The following is a 20,083-nucleotide window of genomic DNA, read 5'->3' as shown; positions in this document are numbered from 1 at the left end:
TAATAAATAATAATAATAATAATAATAATATAATAATAATAATAATAATAATAATTAATAATAATAATTAATTAATAAAAATAATTAATTAATAATAATAATAATAATAATAATAATAATAATAATAATAATAATAATAATAATAATAATAATAATAATAATAATAATAGGAGAGTGTTATGAGTGTGTTTATATACAAATATTATAATAAGAGAAGTTGTATGGACCATCTGGAGACCAGAAATAGAAGCACTTAAACTAATTCTAAGGGTACTATATGAAAAATGATGCAATGGGAGTAAATGAATATGAGATAGAACGACGAGGGGAAGGAAAAATATTGATGAAGGAAAGTCAAGGGAAGGAAGAAAAAAATGTAGCTGTAATATGTGTAGCTTTTTCTGCAACTATGAAAATTTGTATTATACACACATCGAGCTAACTAAAGAGGAAACGAAGGCGCGAAACAGTCCAGTGTAGAGTCTAAATGGAGTTGCTACGTTATCATTACCGATAGGAAAAGAAACAGAAGACGAAAAGAAATTAAAGAAAGTACGGAGTGAAGTAAAAATATATGCGAGTGCACGGCGAAAAACAAAATGATACTTGATGATAAAGAGGATAACCCACAAATTTGCGGTATTATACTGATAATGGATACATTCTTTTCAGAGATGATTGCAGTAGCAGCAGCTTTAAACGCTACGCTGATGGGAGTCTTATGATGGAAACCGTGTAATTGGAATAGCTAGCACACGCAACTGGTAAAATTTCTAGTATATCTGAACTAATCAGTGCAATCAGCTACTTCCATCAACATAACTATGTGTAGAGGTGAAATGTAAAGAATGCAATAAAGAAGTAGAATTACTCTAGCGTGCTCTGCACCAGCTGTTGCTAAAACTGACTTCTAAAACAAAAGACTGTAGATGCACGCTCAAAGAGAAGCTGCACACACTAAGCAAACATGTAGCAGCAGATACATCATAACAATATCAAGTCGATACCTATGTATATAAAACTATTTCTTAACTAAACAGCTTAGTAGTACATCTGGCTTATCTTTCTTGAGTTTTCTACATTTTTTCTAATAACAGAATAAAATTATAAAGGTATATTAGGCAATAAAGTTTTGTATATTGAGAAATTTACTACTACCGCTGTTATTACATTGTGTATTTAAGTACAGTATCTTTTGAAAGTGAGAAAATAAATAACATAAACAAAGTGTCAGTGAATTACACTAAGAAACCCAGAGTGTTTGTATTTTTAGTGTAAACTCATGCAACTCAAGGATGGTGCAGACTAATATTGAGTGCAAAACTAAGCCATGTTGAAATTATTACAATTGCGATGGGAGGTTTATATAGCCATGTTAAAAGACCTAGATGGGTTATGGAGTTTTTGGAAAGACAGAATGCAAGTTATGAGGATATTGTAATATAAGTTGATGGGTATGACGTTATAGGTAGCGCTCGTGATGGAAATAAATATGAGAACTCGGTGGAATATTTTATAGAAAATACGGCGGAAAATGAAGATAAGTTTAGTGAAGAAGATGTTCACAAGGAGCATGTGCAGAGATGTTTTTGGTTTTTTAATGTGGCTGACAGGAAAGAAGAGAATAAAGAGTTACCTCATTTACTGAAATCAACTCCAAGTGGAAAACCTTATCTTAGTAGTGGAAATATAATCGCAAGAGTTTGGGCATTTAAAAGGTTTGAATATGCATTTGGAGAGTTACTAAAGGGAAGTGGTGAATGGTAGTCAGAGCAGAGTATTTACAAACCGTTGCTAATATGTAGTGCTGTGTTGGAAGAAGCTGTTGGATAGAGATTTGTTTTGAGGAGAGGAATGATTGGATTAAATTATGAGGAGATATTTTTTACTATTCCCAATAGTTGGGTGACTGTAAAGGCTTCGTTTATTCATTTACCAGGACAGACTATTTCTTGAGAAGATAAAGTTAAATTGATTTTTAAAACGTTTACCTTGCATAGAGAGTTGAAAGTAAAGAGATTTACAAGAAAAGAGCACTGGAATATTCAAATATATGCGATTAATGGCAGAAAATTAGATTTTTTAAATGTAACCAACTTTCGAATTTCAGGCAACGGTTTGGTAGCGAAATGCACAAGAAATATTCAGCAAAAGCAGTTTAACTGTTGTGTTACAATAAATATTTACAGTCTTTAAGATGTTAATATTAATCTAAAGGTTTAGTCATTTTTTAGCACCACCGGGTGATTTTCACCAGTGGCCGCGGAACAAAATGCAATTCATTGTTAAAGCTGTAATTATGTTAGTCTCGACTGCAATCAGACATGGAAACTGAGCCGTAGGAGACGCACTAGTACCGTTTTATGCTTTGTGTCCGGACTGGGACGTAGCGGAAAGGATGAAATTGCAAACGTATAAGGCACCGGACGTGCCCACTGAATTCGACCAACTCGTCAAACTGAACATGTCTTTGGCTTCCCAGAAGTGGAAAGAGATTTTCGGCACTCCAGAGGGAAAAACGGGTGGGAAGCTCGCAAAGAAAAGTATTGTTCTCAGACAGCCGGTGTCGGCTGGCAAGCACAGTGGCCAAACTGGTTACAGCCACGGAAACAAGTCAAAGACCCAACCAGCTAATGTAACAAGAAACAAAAACCCCCAACAAACACCGAGCTGACGGGACTTCAAAAGTTGGTAGTCAACAGCACTGCAGAGGAAACGGCAGACCTAGTGACGACACTAAAAAGCAAACCTATGGACACTAACGCCAAAAGCCTAATAACGGAAATTAAGGCCAAGCTGAATAAAGCACTGTGCTCACAGCAGATCACAGGGACACCTGGAGGAGAAACATGTGCGGACACAACGCAAGAAGACAAAAGCACGACCTGCGCCGAAGCTGAGAACATCGACACCATTGTGCTAAGCACCTGCAGCCGGCCCCGTTCAACTGCAATAAGAAACTGCGCCAGCCTTTTAGAAAAACATACATCCTGCACACACACACCTTCTACCGCAAACCTGACACGTAACTCCTTCAAACCAAGACAGCTCATCAGGTGCAGCGACGTTTCTTCGCAGTCGCCGCGTTGGCTGGTAACAGCGTGCTCTACCTTCATACCGTGCATCTTCTTTTGATATAGGGTGAGGCCAGTTTTGCTAGCACACTGCCTTCCGCATGTCTGGCAAACCAACATGGATGTGTTTGTATGCGGGGAATCAGTGGCACAAAATTTTGTGCTTTTGCTGCATTTAAGCTCGACTCCCTCACCTTTGTGAAAAGCCTTGCAGTGTCGGATGAGGGAGTCCCTGCAACTGAGCACTTTTTGGCACACACCGCACTGCACCTCGCCCTTCCCCGGGACGTCAACGTTTCCCTCACGGGCACGCTTACGAGGGAATTGCACCAACACCACGGTACCGTCCTCCGTCACTATGCTCTTATGTTTGAATTTCTTGTGTAGTGACAGGGAAGAACGTGTACCGAAGCTCGCCTCGCACAGGTCACATTGAAACGGCAGCTTCCGTGTATCCTGAGAGGCTGGCGCTGCTGGGGCTCTACCATCTCCTTGCTATGAGTCCTCGTTCTCTCGCCCCCTTTTCACGCGGCAACTACCGCTGCCTATGCCATGTATTGTTCTAAGGTGGTGTAATAGTCGGCCTGGCACTGCGAATTTGGAGGCACAGAGGGTACAATGAAGCACCTGCGGTCTCATCGGGACTCGTGTGCTCGATGGTAAAGGAACGATCGCCACCACTGGAGGGGGCTCCGGGGGGATGTCCACTGCAGGTGTTGCATCGCCGTATTTGATCCTCCGGAGTGCATCAGCTCGCACAAAGCCGTGTTTGTTTACCATATGCGTTACAGCACTTGAGTGGCATTGGTATGTGGCATCACATTCCGTACATTTGGTCGGTTCGGAGGTTTTATGAAGAATGCGTGTCGCAACAGTTGGGGCTGTTTGTATTGTTGGTCCTATCGCTGCATGTTGCGGGTTACACCATCGGCACTGTGGAGGCACACTCGGGTTGATCTTTCGCAACATCCATCCATAGTGTCTTGAAGACCCAACCCGAAAGCGTGCCAGTGCCGTTTCTTCTTCCCTCGTTAGTTCTTCTTTATGTTTTGTTGGAAAGTGGTTGCCCGTGACACCAAACCTATGAGTGTTCTCATGGACTTCTTCCGACCTAAGCACTCGCTTCGCATAAGCAATGATGTTGGGGATCCATGTGTCTCGCAACTGTGGTAAATCTGCAGCCTTTTTGGCCATTTCATCACAAACCTCATTCCGTTTCACGCCACAATGGCCAAACACAAATTGCAGTCGGATACGCACCTTCCTTCTCTGAACTTGAAGCAGAAGCCTCCATAGTCGTCTCAGAATTGGGTCCGTTACGGCTAGTGGACCTGCCTGCAGGGCTGTTAACATTGACAGCGAGTCAGAGAAGATGGACAACCTGCTCGGTGTGCTTCTGTATGCCGGAAGCCATTTCAGCAGCCGTTGCAGTCCTATCTCTAATGCTACGCATTCCGCTCTGTAACTGCATGAGAGTTCCCCTGCTTCGGTTTTGGGTGCACAAATCAGCGTGTTGTTTCTATAGAGCAGGGCAGCTGCCCCGGACTTCTCACCGAGGGACACGGATCCATCAGTCTACAATTCGTAGTGCTCTCGCCGCGGTGGCTCCTATCCCCCTCCGTGCAAAATGCCGTGCAATCCACTTTTCGGAAGCCTCTCTTTTGACATCGTCAGGGTCATCAGCGCACACAGGCTTTATCTGCGTGTGAAATAACGGTCGGCAGCTGTGGCGGAGCGTCGATGTCTCTAGTGGGTGCTCGCGTGGCTCAATGTGGAGGTGGGGGTAGGACCGCATGATGCGGGAATGTAGGGCTCTGACTGGGTGTTTGCTGTGGTATACTTCCTCAGCACTGTGCCGCAAACATCCGCCTCGTGACTCACACATCAGCATGAATTTCATGCTGCGCACAAGAGTGGCCGTCTTGAGTGGCAGGAGGTTTTCTTCCAGCAGAGAGTCCTCTTTGCGCGTCCCATGGGGTATGCCAGCTATGATGCAACTGGCTTTGTGTTGTGCTGCTGAAAGGAGATCGCGACTTCGTTTCGAAGCGTCCCAGTACCATACCTCGATGCCATACATGGTGTGTGCCTGTACGAGTGCTAGATAAAAAGCTCTCAGCACTTGTCGTCTTGGCCCCCATGTAGAAGCTGAGATGGCTGCTATCTGCAGTAGTCTGAAGTCCATCTTGCGTCTTGTCTCTGCCGCATGTGTTGCCATCCCTTGCAGACACTGGAATGTTACTCCTAGAAGCTTCGGTGTCCTGTCAGCTCCTATTCTTTCGCCGTCCAGTTGTAATGTAAGGGGGTGGCGCTCTATACACCCGAAGAGTGTGCACTTTGTTTTCGCTACGTTGACAAACATGAAGTACTCTTGTGACCACTGTAACACCACGTTTAGGCCGCACTGTAGTGTGTGGTTGATGACATCCCTCTCTGTGTGCCTCGAAAATAGCGTCAGGTCGTCTGCAAAGAATCCATGCTGCAGTAACGGCACTTCTGCAAGGCATTGGCTCAACGAGTTCATGACAATAATGAACATGATTGGGCCAAGGACAGTTCCTTGTGACACTCCTCGCTCAAATGTTCTGCTTCTGGAGAGCTTCTCCTTGAATCTCACTCTGCCAGTTCGGTTACTCAGAAATGATACGCACCACTTCACAATGTGGGGTGATACCTTCATTCTGTGCATTTCCCTCGCAATTTTGTCGTGGTCTACTGTATCGAATGCCTTCTCGTAGTCGACGAATACAGCACCCGTACGATATTGGTGCGTGGGACGGCAGAGGGCAGCGCGGACGTGCAGGAGTTGTTCGAGCGTTGAGCATCCGGGGCGAAAGCCTGATTGCTGCGGCGTCAGCTGGGACTCAACAGTGTCTCTAAGCCTCGCGGCAATTATGCGCTCCATGACTTTGCAGAGACAGCTCGTGAGCGTCACAGGCCTGTAAGAATCGAGGTCCTCCGCCTTTTTTCCGGCCTTCAGGATGGGGATGATAACACCAGTCTTCCATGCAGGCGGCACGACTCCCGTTCGTAGGCTCTCATTGAATAGCCTCAGAACAACATTCAGCGCTGTTCTACCGAGATGTTGCAGTGCCTCGTTGTATAAGCAATCAGGTCCGGCTGCGGATCCACTCGGTAGCAGTTTGATCGATCTCCGTAGTTCAGCCATAGTGATGGGACTGAACTCACTCTTTGTCATCTTTATGGGTGCCGGTGGGTGTGAGTCGGGGTGCCTTCTTGCGCGGGACGAGTACAGTTTACTGAACCTCTCAGCTTGACGGTAGTCCGTGATGGCCGCGTTATCAACAAGTACAGCCGGTGTGGTTAGTGGTCGTGGCGCATATACCTTCTTGACAATGTGCCAACTGCAGCGGTCTGACACCGCAAGTCTGGAGCATAGCGTGCTCCATCTCTTCTTTGTTGTACGGTCCAGGATCTGCTTACGCGTGGCTACCAACTTTTCCCTTCGGTGGGAGGGTCCGCATCCAGCGATCTCTTCATCGAGTTTCGCGAGCTCAGGTGTCCAATGTGGTGGCGTTGCTCTGCAGCCACGGGGGACGGAGACCTTCGTCGCAATGCGGATGGCGGAGCTCAATTTCTGTTTCAGGGTGTTGATGTTCTTTTCTCTACCAATTTTCCTGCAGAGCTCGTCAACCTTGAGACGGAAATTCCTCCAGTTAGCTTTTAGCCATGCGTACATGGGCTTTCGAAGCCGCGGGCAACTCAGTGCATCTGTGTCGTCTCCAACGATAACGTCGAAAAATATGTGATGGTGATCGCTATCGGGAGAATACAGCGATGTCCACGTGTACACTGTGCAATTCCTTGACAGTGTCACATCAGGGGTGGACTCCCCGTGGTGGCGCGCGTACCTGGTGCACTCACCAGTGTTGCAGACCAGAAACTGGTTGTCAATGCACCACTGTGTGAGGGTTTCACCCTTGGTATTTGGTGGGCTCGCGCGATCCCATGCCAACGCGTGTGCGTTAGCCTCTGCACCGATGAGCTGGGCACCGTCAGTCGTCAGAAGCGTATCTAGGTCAGTTGCCGTGAAGGTGTGTTTTGGTTGGATGTATGCCGACGTGACAGTCAGCGCCGTTCCACGTGCAAGGTGAATTGTTGCATGCACTTTTTCAATGCGACCAATAACGGCCATACCGGTCTCGACTGGTAGGTCCTCCCTCACTAGTATTGATACACCACCTCCTTTGCAGTTACGAGCTATTCCGTGATGTTGGTAGCCAGCAACACTAAAGCAAGCCGCCACTCCAGGCGTCATCCTTGTCTCGCTCAACAGACAAAAGGCGATCCGCTCATCAACAAGGGTTTTGTGGAGTGCTAATCTCTTTCCTTGAGATAGCCCGGCGCAGTTCCACTGCATCCCGCGCAACGACGGGCCGGGATTCTCTTCCACATCACCGGACAGCAGCATCTTAGTGCGGATGATACTGCTGATGGCACACTGGCACGTGACCAGGGACCGACAAATGAAAGACGGTGTCCCAGCAAGACGCTGCTGATCCCTGTGCTGTATGATGCCGTAGCCGGAGCACAGCAGTGTTCCCCATGAAAGGAAAGCTGCTGGCTCTTGGCTTCCCCCGATGATACGGGGTACTGGACCCTGGCACCACGTTGAGGTGGCCGGTATCGCCAGGGACAAAGAAATATAGCCGCCCTCACCAAAGGAATAATTGGCAATCACGCACATGGGGCTTAAGCGTCATCCATTTTCCGGGCCGGTGAATTCGGTTGGCGAGTTGTTACAAACTCATTAGCGGATGCCGACTTCCATGGCCACCGTCCAAGTGTCCCTATCCGCTAACACCCTTTTCACGTATCGAGAATGAGCCCACAAGTTTTGACGCCACATATCCCTAAGCGGTTCATTCCGCATCGCCTGCTCCGCTTACCGAAGAAGGCCCACTTGGTGCCTCAATTCTTATGTACCCAAAAGCCTTGTTAAGATAACTAAGGCTGGGTTGTTTGCACATTTAAAGTTTGAGAATAGGTCGATATTACAAGAACACCAATGCCTCTAATCATTTGCTTTACCGCACAATACTTCTTAAAGACAAGCACCAGCTATCCTGAGGGAAACTTCGACGTGAACCAGCTACTAGGTGGTTCGATGAGTCTTTCGCTCCGATACCCAAATCGTACGAGCGATTTGCACGTCAGCATCGCTACAGGCCTCCACCGGGGTTTCCCCGGGCTTCACCTTGTTCAGGCATAGTTCACCACCTTTCGGGTCCAAACAGGCACACTCGCGCGCAGCCCACGGGGGGCCGGCCGGCGTTGGGCAAAAACACAAAAAAGAGAAATTGCGCACGCCACGGGTGCAAAATCACACCTCCCTTTCAGTACGAGAAAAGAGTTCTCACATACATACTCCTCCCTTGCGCGTCTGTTTGACTCCTTGGTCCGTGTTTCAAGACGGGTGGGGGCACCCCATTTCCATCGCCAGCGTCGAGACGCACGGACAGGGAAGGAGGAAGAGAGTGAGAGAAAAAACCCACACACAACACACCGACCCTTTATTCCGCCCACTCACGCACCCCATGACCTCAAAAGAGAAACCCGCACAGTGAAAACCCACCGGATGTTGAGCCCCGGAAGGAAATTGCGCGGCGAGGTTGGGTCTGGCCGTAAAAAAAAGAAATGGAGGTACTTCCATTGTCGTTGTCACGATTTCAGGTTCTATGTCACTCTCTTTCCAAAGTACTTTTCAAACTTTCGCTCACGCTACTTGTTCGCTATCGGTCTTCCTACTCTATATTTAACCTTGGCAGACAAATACCTGCCGGCTTGACACTGCATTCCCAAACAGTGCTACTCTCTTGGACCGAACATGAGGAGGCGCGTGGGCTCCGTGGCTAAGGAATGTAATGGGCTGACACCTTCTTTGGCTCAATACTCACATGAAGGGTTGTAAATGTGTTCAGCAACGGGTTTGCTTTGCAATTGAATTCCGCCACGCCTGCACCAGCCCTATAAGAACGGCCACAAAAATGGTGCCACAGTTCGAGGTCATGTAAGACCCGATTCGGCAACGAGTTGAATCCCTCTTCGCTCGCCGCTGACTGAGAGAATCACGGTTGTTTTCTTTTCCTCCGCTGAGTAATATGCTTAAGTTTAGCGGGTGGTCCTGCCACACTCAGGTCTGAAAAATGCAATATAAAAAAGTGAAGCGTACACGAAAGAAGCACAAGCACATAATGTACATATATGCATATACTCAAGCTGCAAAATATAGTTCCTTGCTGTGATACACACATACACACTATCCGCCGCCTCTTTTGCATACTTTTTCTCTTCTTTTTTAATCTCTATACGGGGCGCCAAAATACATGCCTACAAACATATATATGAACACTCTCCGTATGATATAAAATCTCCACAGCGGAACACACACATATGCATATATTATAGATATATATACATACGTCTAAACCGCCACGGACTCTCTGCATATACACACGACCTTTTTCCTTATATGTGCTCAACACACAAATCCACACACATATATATTATGTATATACGTATATATATATATATGCCTTTCCCATTTCTCTTCCATATCACTCACTACACACACGTATATGCGCGACATACTCCATTTTGCGAGGAGAAAAAGTTGAAAGATATCGTATATGTGCACACTCACAAACATGAATATGAACCATACGAGGAGAAGAGGTGGCGGGATTTTGTGCGTGCGTTGAACAACACAAAATAGGTGTGTGTTATGTTTTTATATTCGACACTGAGAAATGTGGCATGCACGGGGATGGCTCGAGAGAGCTTCTCCCATGCGCCGTTTGCGTTCAAAGATTGGGCAATGAAATGATTCTGCAATTGATACCACTTATCGCACTTTGCTGCGTTCTTCAACGAAATAGGAAGCCAAGTCATCCATCGCGACACGTTGTGGGAGCCATGGTCAACAGGGAGAAAATATGCGAGGTTGATATACACATAGCATATATACATAAATATATATAGAGAGATACGCATTCCATACGTATTCTCTGTGTTATTACTACTGTATATTATGTAGAGCATGTATTAAAAAGTATATTAACACAGACACTCTAACACACATACGTGTTAGAAAATAACAGAACTATGTATAGCATCCCTCATCTCCCATGTCAAACGGCATATAGAAACACATACATGCAAAACATATATGTATATTTTTGGTTGCATACTGTGCAATTATACATGCAATATTACGCGTTGCGAGAAAGACATGTGCTCTTGTGTTGCTTTTCTGTGCAGGTGCCGAAACATATATGGGAACTTGCGGAAGATGGTGGTTTAAGTGGGTTGCCATCAATAATGCTTAGTAGGCGTGAGTTTCAGTGGACCTATGGAAGAATGTATATGCTGTTCCCTATTGTTGAAGGTGCCGTTGAGGCGTTGTATCGTCTTTTCTGTTAAGGAGCGTGATGTTATTCTTAGTAGGTTTTTTTATTTTTGTGACTGGAGTTATTGTGGCAGTGATGGTGGTGACGGGGGCGGTGTATTTTTGCATGCTTGATGAGGAGGCGACATGCGTGTCGGTCGGGCTGACGCCACGTCTGCTGGGTTGAAAATGTTTCCTTTTTTCTTAGTGTTTACCGCTCACTTGGGTGCTGTCTGTTGCTTCTCTTTTGTTGGTAGGCCATTTCCTTGAACTCACGTTTTGGTGGCATATTGTAAGGGCGGATGCGCGAGGGTTGAGCGCCGCATATTGCTTCATAGCTCTTTGTTTTTAAAGTTTGTTTTCTTGAGTTGAGCAGCGAGTTTTCGTTGTAGACCTCAATTGACATGTGTTTGTGCTGCCGTGTGCGCGGACGCATCTTTCTATAGCACTGAGGGTTACAGAGACGATCATTATGATTAGGGTTGGTGTTAGGGTTCTTCGGGCACGACTTCATAACCGATCAGGGCCCTCTGCAGCCTTGATTTTACACATCTCCCTAACCCTAACCTTTTGAGGCTTCAAATACGAAACTTTTGAGTGCCGCGGAACGTGCGCCAGACGTGCTGAAGCGACTTCATTCACCAGACAATGATTTTTTCATTTGTGTATTTTGCCACGTGTGCGGGGTTTGAGTAACCTCGACCCTCAGTGGTGTGCGTCTGCCTTTCCACTCCCAAGCAATTTGCAAGTGGCAAGACGCTGTTTTGATGCCATCGCTCCACTTATGTTTGGGTTGCGGTAACGCTCTTGATTCGGTCTGTGCTCCTGATGCCGACACACCGTCAGCACTGCCTTATTTGCGAAGGGTTCTTGTATGATGCGGTTCCACCTTTTCCTGGTCATAGTTTCCTTGTCTTTCTGTTTCGAGGTAAAGCGACACCTCAGGCATGGTAACATGAGGTGGCATTTTGCGTCCCGAGTGCCTCCCGCTCTCAGTGGACTTTCATTACATTCACCTTCTGATTGCCCTTTTCTAGGATTTAAAGTTCCCCACAGGGGGTTTTTATGTGCCCGTTTTCATTCCAAATGGCAATACTCCAGACAAAGCACCGATGAGGTCTCTGTTTTTTTTGTTTTTTTAAAAATCAATGCCTTCAGCTACCGTTTTAAATACTCTTCACCATTCATGCAGCACAATTGCGTTTGGCTACCTTACATGTACCCGACACCTTTGCATATGAGGGGTGACCGAATTACATTTCACATTAGAAAATGATTACGGAGCAACGTCCTCACACCCCCCCCCCACCACCACCACTGTGGGTTCAGGTCCCGCCGCTGCCACCGTGGACTCGTTCATACTCGAAAATACGGCGTCTCCATCGTTTTATTTTTTTTTGTATGCTTTCGGCGGAGATGCGTTGAGTCGAACAGCCATACCGATACGCCCATGCGGAAACGTGGTCGTATCTCTCTTTATTTTCAGAGTGATCCCATTTGATGCGGGACGAATGTGAGCAAGGATGCGCCACCAGCGCACATATGCTTCCGAAAAGGTGTAAAACGTAATGCATATTCCATTACACTTCCATTTCATTGCTCCCGCAGCGTTATTGTTTATACATTTGCGATGTGCTGAAGCTTTAAGGCCAGCAGCACCTTCTGATTCGTTCCTGTCAGCGCGGCATTTATTGTACAGCGCGCGCCCGCATCGGCACATTCACTTGGATACGCGCTGGGGTCAGTCCGCTACACGTGTGACGAAATATGTAAAGACTGAGGGTGGGACGGCGTCTCAGCATCGGCGAAATGGACGTGATGCTGTTGAGCAATGCCTTTTTACCTCCGCACTTTTATATGTCCTTTAGTTCTATCAGTTAATATGTTCAATGTATTTTATGCATTGCATTTCGCCCCTTACTGCTCGGTAATATTGTGGTTCTGACGCATTGCCACCGATCTCTCTCTCTCTCTTCTTCCCATAAAATGGTGACGGCGCCCGAAGTGTCATCCAACTTTCTCAGCTTAACATCTTGAATTCGATACCACACGGCGGCGAACGCCTGCACTTCACGCTGATATTTTCTCTAATGCCTGCTGAGCACATTCATATTTAGCAGCGTCAGTCACCTTCCCAACGTGACGGCGATTATTCCCATTAGGGCTTCCGCACTGTGCGCACCACGTCCGTTCTGTTAAGTTCCTCATTATTGTTGGCGCTCTCGCTATGACGCCATCGATGGGAGAAATAATTCCCCGCAGATTCAGAGGCCACCGGGTTCAAACTCTTTACGCGTTCCCGCTAAAAAAAAAAAAACAAACAAGGCGACGGCTCAGTTAAGGTCGGGTGGCGGTGGCCGTACCGAACCATGCGGGGTTGCTGACGCCGCGGGTGTTGCGACGGTTGCACTAATCATATTTTCCTCCATGCAGCAGCGATATCCCGTAAAGCGATGTGCCACTCGGCAGGTTGCGCCCAACTCCAACTTTTCCCAAACTCAACTGGTGCGGATCCGGTTGACAGTTTCACGGGTTTGGGTTATTTTATTTTATTTTTTTCATACAGCGACTCGTCGCTCTGCTTGTGCACATTCCGAGAGTGGTCCGTTTCACACATCAATCGAGAGCAAGTTGATCTCCCCCCCCCCCCCACACACACACAGCGTGGGGAATAGGTTTAGATATTTGTCGCGGAGCATTGAGGGATGAAAACACATCCAAAAGCATCCAGCCGAGCCCTTTAGAGATGGTTCAGGACACGAAGCACCATCGCCCGCTCGCATGTCACAAGAGTTCACGACACGAGAATACGGATTGTGCATCACCAAGAGGGAAAAATACATCAGCTTCGCTCTCTGTTGTATATTCTGCGCTGGGGCCCGTGGCGCTTAGGGCTCACGCAACTCAGCTACTCCGTCTACCGCCTCGCTACTATTAATGTTAAAGGGCCGCACATTCTGTACCCCGAACCTCCCTGAATGCTCCACGGCAAAGCGGCAACATTGCCTCTGTGATAATCTCAACTAGGTTGCGAGTTTTTTTTTATTTGTGTGTGGCTGTTGTGACAGAGTTCCCGCCACGGGTGTTCTTAGCATAGTTGTGCGTGCGTAAGCACTGGGATTGCTGTCGCCAAAACAACAACAACATACACGTACACACATACACACACTTGGGACCCTTGTGGAATGTAGAAATAGGGAGGAAAGTGTGCAGCAAAACAACAGGGGGTTGGGAAACACAAGCAAGGGGATGGAGAAATGATGCAGGGATTCAGTTAAGTAAGCGAGCCGTCAAGCCGCATTACGCAGAGCCACAGCGCGCTGGCAAAACAGGGTCTCTGGAGGGCGGTTTATATGGGCGCAACGTGGTGCCATGGCCGGAAACAAATGCTCAGGCCACCTTGGAATGAGAAAACCAACATGAGAAGAATAGAGGCGTAACATCGAATATTCGTAAATTCACGAGTTGAACACACTGCAATGCGTACGCTTTTTTTTTTTTCGTCATGCCAAGGACCCTTGTGGGGGAGCAGGCGCCTCAATTCAAAATTGAGTAGGCACTATTAGCGTTGGAGGAGTAAGAAAGACATTCATGTTTGACGGAGGAAGACTTTTCAACATTACGACAAAACACAACATACGAAAGGTGGTTATAATGTAAGTTCACTGTTTCTGAGAACTGTCTACGATCAAAGACTGTTTTATTTAATATATGCGAAAAAAATAATAATAATAACACCCAATGGGAAGAATTAAAGGCAAAACACTATTTCCATTTATTTTGGTAGTGCTTGTTCATCCCGGAACAAAACTCATAAAAGCCAACGGGAAAAATCAAAAAGGGGCATATAGTGCGTGTGGTTAGTCACCATATCAATATGCTTATACGGTAACCTCCATAGAGGTGTTGATGCTATATCCCCAGACGATAACAAAAGTAACAACGAAAGCATTTTAGCTGTAAGATATACGCGCTCAAGTGACGAAGCCAGAAGGAAAGTGCCCACGACTGTATGTCTACATGCGGTTATAAGCCATGGAATGAAAAAAAAAAAGAAGTCAAATTTAAAAGAACTTTCGCTAACATTTACCGTCACATTAAAAAATGGCGCATGCCTACGACCCTCAGTTTTCCTCCTTTGGGGTTGAGACATTTCGTTCTCCCACTGCGCACAAACCCACGGCGGCGTCGGAAATGAATATGACGGACGAGCTGCTTGACGTTGTGAGGGGGGGCTCAGCGATGTTGTAAGCCGTGAAGTCAACGACGTGTCCCACTTTTGCTGCTATACGCCGCACAACCTCCTGACAGTAGTTATCATCCCACACGGACTTCGTTTTGGGTGGTAGCGTCACACGCCAACGCTCGCAGAAGGGCACTAACAACTTTTCCCGCTGTGATGCTGTAAAAGTGCCGAAAAGTGCGCGCATGACTGCCACTATCGTCTGTGCTGACTGACCCAACTCACATAAGGACGCGCAGTCGCTGGTGGATAGGTTTGTTACCCCACTATCTGCGACCAGATCGACCTCCCTGTCGAGGCGCAGTGCAGCGAAGGACCGACCGACCACAGCATCAACTTGGTACATTTCCACCGGATCGGGAACGCCACGCAGTGGGACGGCGCCCAGCGCAGTGACGTCAAGTTGCTCACGCTCCGCTGTGCTTAGCGAAAGGTATGTTGCACGTGTCAGCAATATCTGTCCACCATTCGCAGCGCTCTCTGTGCGGGCAGCCATGTTCGACGTATGACCATAGTAGTCGTAACCCTTTGTCACCTCATCGTGGCGAATGTCACACAATCCGGTGTGCACACCAACTCGCACTCGGAGGCCATTCCACAACTTTCGGTACACGTCGGGGTCCAGGCGTGCGGTTGGCGGCACGTATCCCTCACTTTCTAACGCACGGTCCTGCTCAAGTCTGCAATAATACTCGTCAAACACGGACGCGCCCCAGTTGTGGCGAAGGAACGCCCTCTGCAGATCCCGCACAAGTTGCACCGCCATAAACGCACTTCGGCTCGCGATCATGAACGAGTCCCCAACGGTCTTCACCTCGTAACACTCGTACTGGGAGATCAGCGCGCGGATCAACTTGTGGTGTGCGGCGACAGCATCAGCCATGACATCGGGGTGGGCAGCCCACTGTGCCGTGCTGCTTTCAATATCTGTGAAAACAATTGTCACAGGCTCTGTGGGTTCCTTTGGCGCGCTGTTGTTATCACGGGTGTTGCGCAGGACAAAGTATGGAACCACGCCCAGAGCCACCACAAGAAACAAAGCAAAGGTAGCACCGATGATGACGCCCACCAGCGGTGCCCCGGAGAGTTTTCCTTCGCTAGGGTCTCTGAAGCTCATTGACGGTGTCATGGGATTTGTAAGTGGAAGAATGGAGGCGTTGAGAGCACGGGCCATAGACCACACGGATATCTGCGTTGCGCCATAGTTCGAGGCACAATCACCCTCCGAAATGTTCTCTGCGCCGTCGCACTTTGTGTCGTCGAAGACACCGTACCGCATGTCATCAGAGATGATGGAAGAATCGGCATAGAAGAAATTTACCAACGTTTCTGGACTCATTTCTTCTACACGAAGAAGTATTGCCCGCATCAATCGACCGGTTGCGAATGCCAGAAGTGATAGGGGTGTCCACAATCGTGAGTCTTTTTCGACATCATGGAACAGTTGAGTAGTCTTCGATGAGGTTTCAGTATCACCCCAATGTGGCAAGCTGGTGGCAAACACAAGACGCGCGGCGCCTGCGGTGTTGTTGAGGGTCGAAGTAAACAGATCATACAGTAACGAAAACTCCGCGAAGAGAACAATCACACGCAAATCGTTACGTTCCTCAAGTTTCCTCGCGATTTCCCTCACATCTGGAACGGAAAGACCAATGACAAACACGATCCCACTCATCGGAAGGTATTTACCAACACCTTCCCCATCCTCACGTATGACAGCGGAACGTAGCGAGACACCGAACTCAGTTAGTGACCTCCGCAGAAAATCTGCAATCCCATCCGCTTCGTTGCTGCAGATCACGGCATCAACAGTGCCGACCCCGTCGCCTGCGAGGTACGATGAAAGAACGTAAAGTTGTTGTTCCAGGGTGGGCGAGAGATGAATCACATTCCTTCTGAACTTATTCAGCCGTGGTTTGAGTTCCAGGGGATCGATAAAGGTTATATTCGGCGTGTCCAACATCGCCTCGGTCACGGGGCCAAACACAGCGGTTACGATTCTTTCACCTTGTTCATGCCGAAGATCGTTCGCTGCCTCAGCTATGGTAGTATTAAATGCGTGCAGAAAGAACCTGTCCGAGTGTCCCAAATCACCCTTGCCGACAAGATGGGAGGCCCCCTTGTGCCACAGCGCAGCTGCCTTCGACGCGGTGTCGTCGTCTTCCATGAAAACGGCGAGTCCATTCAGTGGCCCGTGAAGCTCCGAAGATTCAGCATAGCACTGCGAAGCTTTCACCACCGTGAATCCACTCGCCATCGTCGTCGTCCGGCCATCCTCCAACACCTCTTTCACATACACCGCCTTACTGCCTTGGTTACACTCACAGGTGGCGCCATGCTTGGCCGCCTCCCCCTCACACGTACCGCCATAATCACCGATCACAATGTCATTGATGACGTAGCGCCGTTGGCTGTATAGCGACCTGACAAACGTAGCGCGGTCCTTGAGCCATTCAAGACTACTAAGTGCCTGGGTCAATACCTCCCCAGCAATCCACCCATACACCATCAACTCTCCCTCAGGATCGTGGGTCAGGAAATAATCTGTTTCAGTGATGTTGGTTTCGCCGACGTGAGCTTTCAGGTATTCACTCATAACTCCTTGAAAACGCTTGATTGCTATGTACTGGCTGTCCTTCGCAAGCGGATTGGTGCCTGTGAAAAGTAGCTGCCCGGGCGCGAATGAGGCCCCTGCAGCTTCCAGAGCGAGTCGCCACATTTCTGCAAGTGACACCTGGACGGATGATGGACCAAGAATATAAGACCGAGCAACGCGCTCCTCCGCTACCATCATCATCAAGAACTTCGCAGTATCCTTTTCTGGCGCACCAAAGACAATGATGGCCTGAGGAAGGGCGGCGGCGAAACGCTCGAACGCCTCTTTGAACTCATCATCAGGAGCAGGCTCACCGTCTGGACTCATCACGGTGAACACACCATGCAGCTCATAACCCATCTGAGACATCACGTTCACTGTCAATGCATACTCCTCGTCGCCATAATGAACACCCTGAAGGTACATAAAACCCAAGCGCAGCACGCGCAACTGGCATAGAGCATACCGAATGAGAGCCAATGTTTCAGCAGCGGGGTCGGCACGCAGAAAGTAAAGGTACGGATTCCACCGCCGCACCTCCCCGGAGCCGGTCATCAACCCTAAGGCCACTACGCTGTGATTCACCAGATACGGGATCGAGTATATTACGCTTTTGTCACCGAGGGGTCCATACACTATAACAATCTTATTCTGGTCCGTTTCCAATTCCAACTGCTCTTTAATGAAATCTTCGGGTAGTGTTTCGTACCGCTCTGGATAAACTACCTCAACTTTCACGCTTCCAGCCACAGTCCATTGTCGTGACTCTAGTGAGGCACTGAAGCCAGCATTGATCGCGGTCACATACTCCTGCGGCATGTACGAGTTCCACGCGGCGGAGAGAACCTTGACTGTCGCATTAGCCTCGGCGCCCACTGACAATTGCGGCAGGACGATGAGCAGAAGTAACAACGCGACTGGAGCTCTCAATATCACGGGAAGTACGTCCATGGCGACACGACACACAGCTCCTCCCGTCGGAAGGGAATGTTCCCCGCCACTCGGTGCGAGTGAGGCATTGCGGTCGCTCAAGTGAAGCATATTCATCGCAGTGTCTTTGATAGTCTACGTGTAAAAGTGGTTGTCACACTGGAACAAATGAAAGGGAGGGGTTGGGCAAGAGTTGTTAGGTGAAACTGGGAACCACGTAACGCCAAGAACGTGATGCCCATATCGAGGGGAAAAAATATAAACGGTTGCACGCAACAAGCCATATTAAGATTTAAGGACGCCAACACACGCATCGTTCCATCAGAGCCAAACACACCAGTAACGTAGGCGCGAAACTGCGCTTGTTGTGTCAGAGGCGGCGGTCACAATGCACAAGACCACCCCACAACAGTACAGAACTCCCAAGGTATGCGCCGCGCGCGGTGGAGTGGACCATCGATAGGTAAAACAACAATGTACCATTAAGAGGTCAACGGTTCCTCCAATCACGGCGGATGTGCCGCCCCTTTGCCACTAATTGATTGGAGGAACGGGGGCGTATTTTTCGCGACACACGACCACTGCAAAGCGGCTGGAGACTTGACACAATCCGAAGGGCGCGTCAGCTGCGTCGCAACTGTGTGCACGCTTCTATACCCCTGGCATCGGCGACAAAGTATCCGCAGCCACAATAGCCACCAAAGAACCGCCTCTCCTTCCAGCTTAGACATAGTAGGTGTCGGGTGGACGAACCGGCGCGAAACGGGGTCATATGCCTTCTTACTTGCTTTCGGTAGTGATGCAGCATTTACGCGGTGCCATTGATCAAGGATAGTGCTATCCTACTGGAACTGGTTCACCCGTTCCAGAGGGCGTATGACTCCCTTACCTGCGAAGTGACTCGGAGTGTCAGCACACACCGAGTCAGGTGAGAAAACATTTTCGCACGGGAGTTCTCCGGCCGCTGAAAGTGGTTTACCCGCGCGGAGCGGGGCACGAAAAGAGCAAACACAAAAGAGATTGTGTGTGTGTGTGTGGCGGACACCTACTATGTCTAAGCTGGAAGGAGAGGCGGTTCTTTGGTGGCTATTGTGGCTGCGGATACTTTGTCGCCGATGCCAGGGGTATAGAAGCGTGCACACAGTTGCGACGCAGCTGACGCGCCCTTCGGATTGTGTCAAGTCTCCAGCCGCTTTGCAGTGGTCGTGTGTCGCGAAAAATACGCCCCCGTTCCTCCAATCAATTAGTGGCAAAGGGGCGGCACATCCGCCGTGATTGGAGGAACCGTTGACCTCTTAATGGTACATTGTTGTTTTACCTATCGATGGTCCACTCCACCGCGCGCGGCGCATACCTTGGGAGTTCTGTACTGTTGTGGGGTGGTCTTGTGCATTGTGACCGCCGCCTCTGACACAACAAGCGCAGTTTCGCGCCTACGTTACTGGTGTGTTTGGCTCTGATGGAACGATGCGTGTGTTGGCGTCCTTAAATCTTAATATGGCTTGTTGCGTGCAACCGTTTATATTTTTTCCCCTCGATATGGGCATCACGTTCTTGGCGTTACGTGGTTCCCAGTTTCACCTAACAACTCTTGCCCAACCCCTCCCTTTCATTTGTTCCAGTGTGACAACCACTTTTACACGTAGACTATCAAAGACACTGCGATGAATATGCTTCACTTGAGCGACCGCAATGCCTCACTCGCACCGAGTGGCGGGGAACATTCCCTTCCGACGGGAGGAGCTGTGTGTCGTGTCGCCATGGACGTACTTCCCGTGATATTGAGAGCTCCAGTCGCGTTGTTACTTCTGCTCATCGTCCTGCCGCAATTGTCA

The 20,083-nt window shown here is 48.4% G+C and overlaps 1 protein-coding gene, 2 non-coding genes and 1 pseudogene across 3 annotated transcripts, besides 4 other annotated features; 1 reads left to right on the top strand and 3 right to left on the bottom strand.

Annotated features, from left to right (window-relative positions):
* Nucleotides 1–5: 5 nt before the first annotated feature.
* Nucleotides 6–169: a microsatellite.
* A 2,099-nt stretch (nt 170–2,268) lies between these two features.
* Tb11.v4.0009 lies at nt 2,269–3,126 on the top strand (annotated as a pseudogene).
* Nucleotides 3,127–3,995: 869 nt separating this feature from the next.
* Nucleotides 3,996–7,480: a repeat region.
* Nucleotides 7,480–7,725: a repeat region.
* Nucleotides 7,726–7,727: 2 nt separating this feature from the next.
* Nucleotides 7,728–9,235, bottom strand: Tb11_rRNA_2. The gene has a single exon (XR_002989891.1). It is a non-coding gene; the product is annotated as an rRNA large subunit alpha (ribosomal RNA).
* Nucleotides 9,236–9,591: 356 nt separating this feature from the next.
* Nucleotides 9,592–9,626: a microsatellite.
* Nucleotides 9,627–9,829: 203 nt separating this feature from the next.
* On the bottom strand, nt 9,830–9,998 carry Tb11_rRNA_1. The gene has a single exon (XR_002989890.1). It is a non-coding gene; the product is annotated as a 5.8S ribosomal RNA (ribosomal RNA).
* A 4,605-nt stretch (nt 9,999–14,603) lies between these two features.
* Nucleotides 14,604–18,365, bottom strand: Tb11.01.8820 (expression site-associated gene (ESAG) protein, putative; the record flags this gene model as incomplete). Its single annotated transcript, XM_824667.1, has 1 exon — nt 14,604–18,365. The coding sequence occupies one exon, from the start codon at nt 18,363–18,365 to the stop codon at nt 14,604–14,606; it is 3,762 nt and encodes a 1,253-aa protein (XP_829760.1).
* Between the last annotated feature and the right edge of the window lie 1,718 nt (nt 18,366–20,083).

Source organism: Trypanosoma brucei (assembly GCF_000002445.2).
Source record: "Trypanosoma brucei brucei TREU927 chromosome 11 chr11_scaffold01 genomic scaffold, whole genome shotgun sequence".
Classification (NCBI taxonomy): domain Eukaryota; phylum Euglenozoa; class Kinetoplastea; order Trypanosomatida; family Trypanosomatidae; genus Trypanosoma; species Trypanosoma brucei.
Note: the sequence above shows the minus strand (reverse complement) of the source record. Positions and strands in the feature narration are given on the sequence as shown.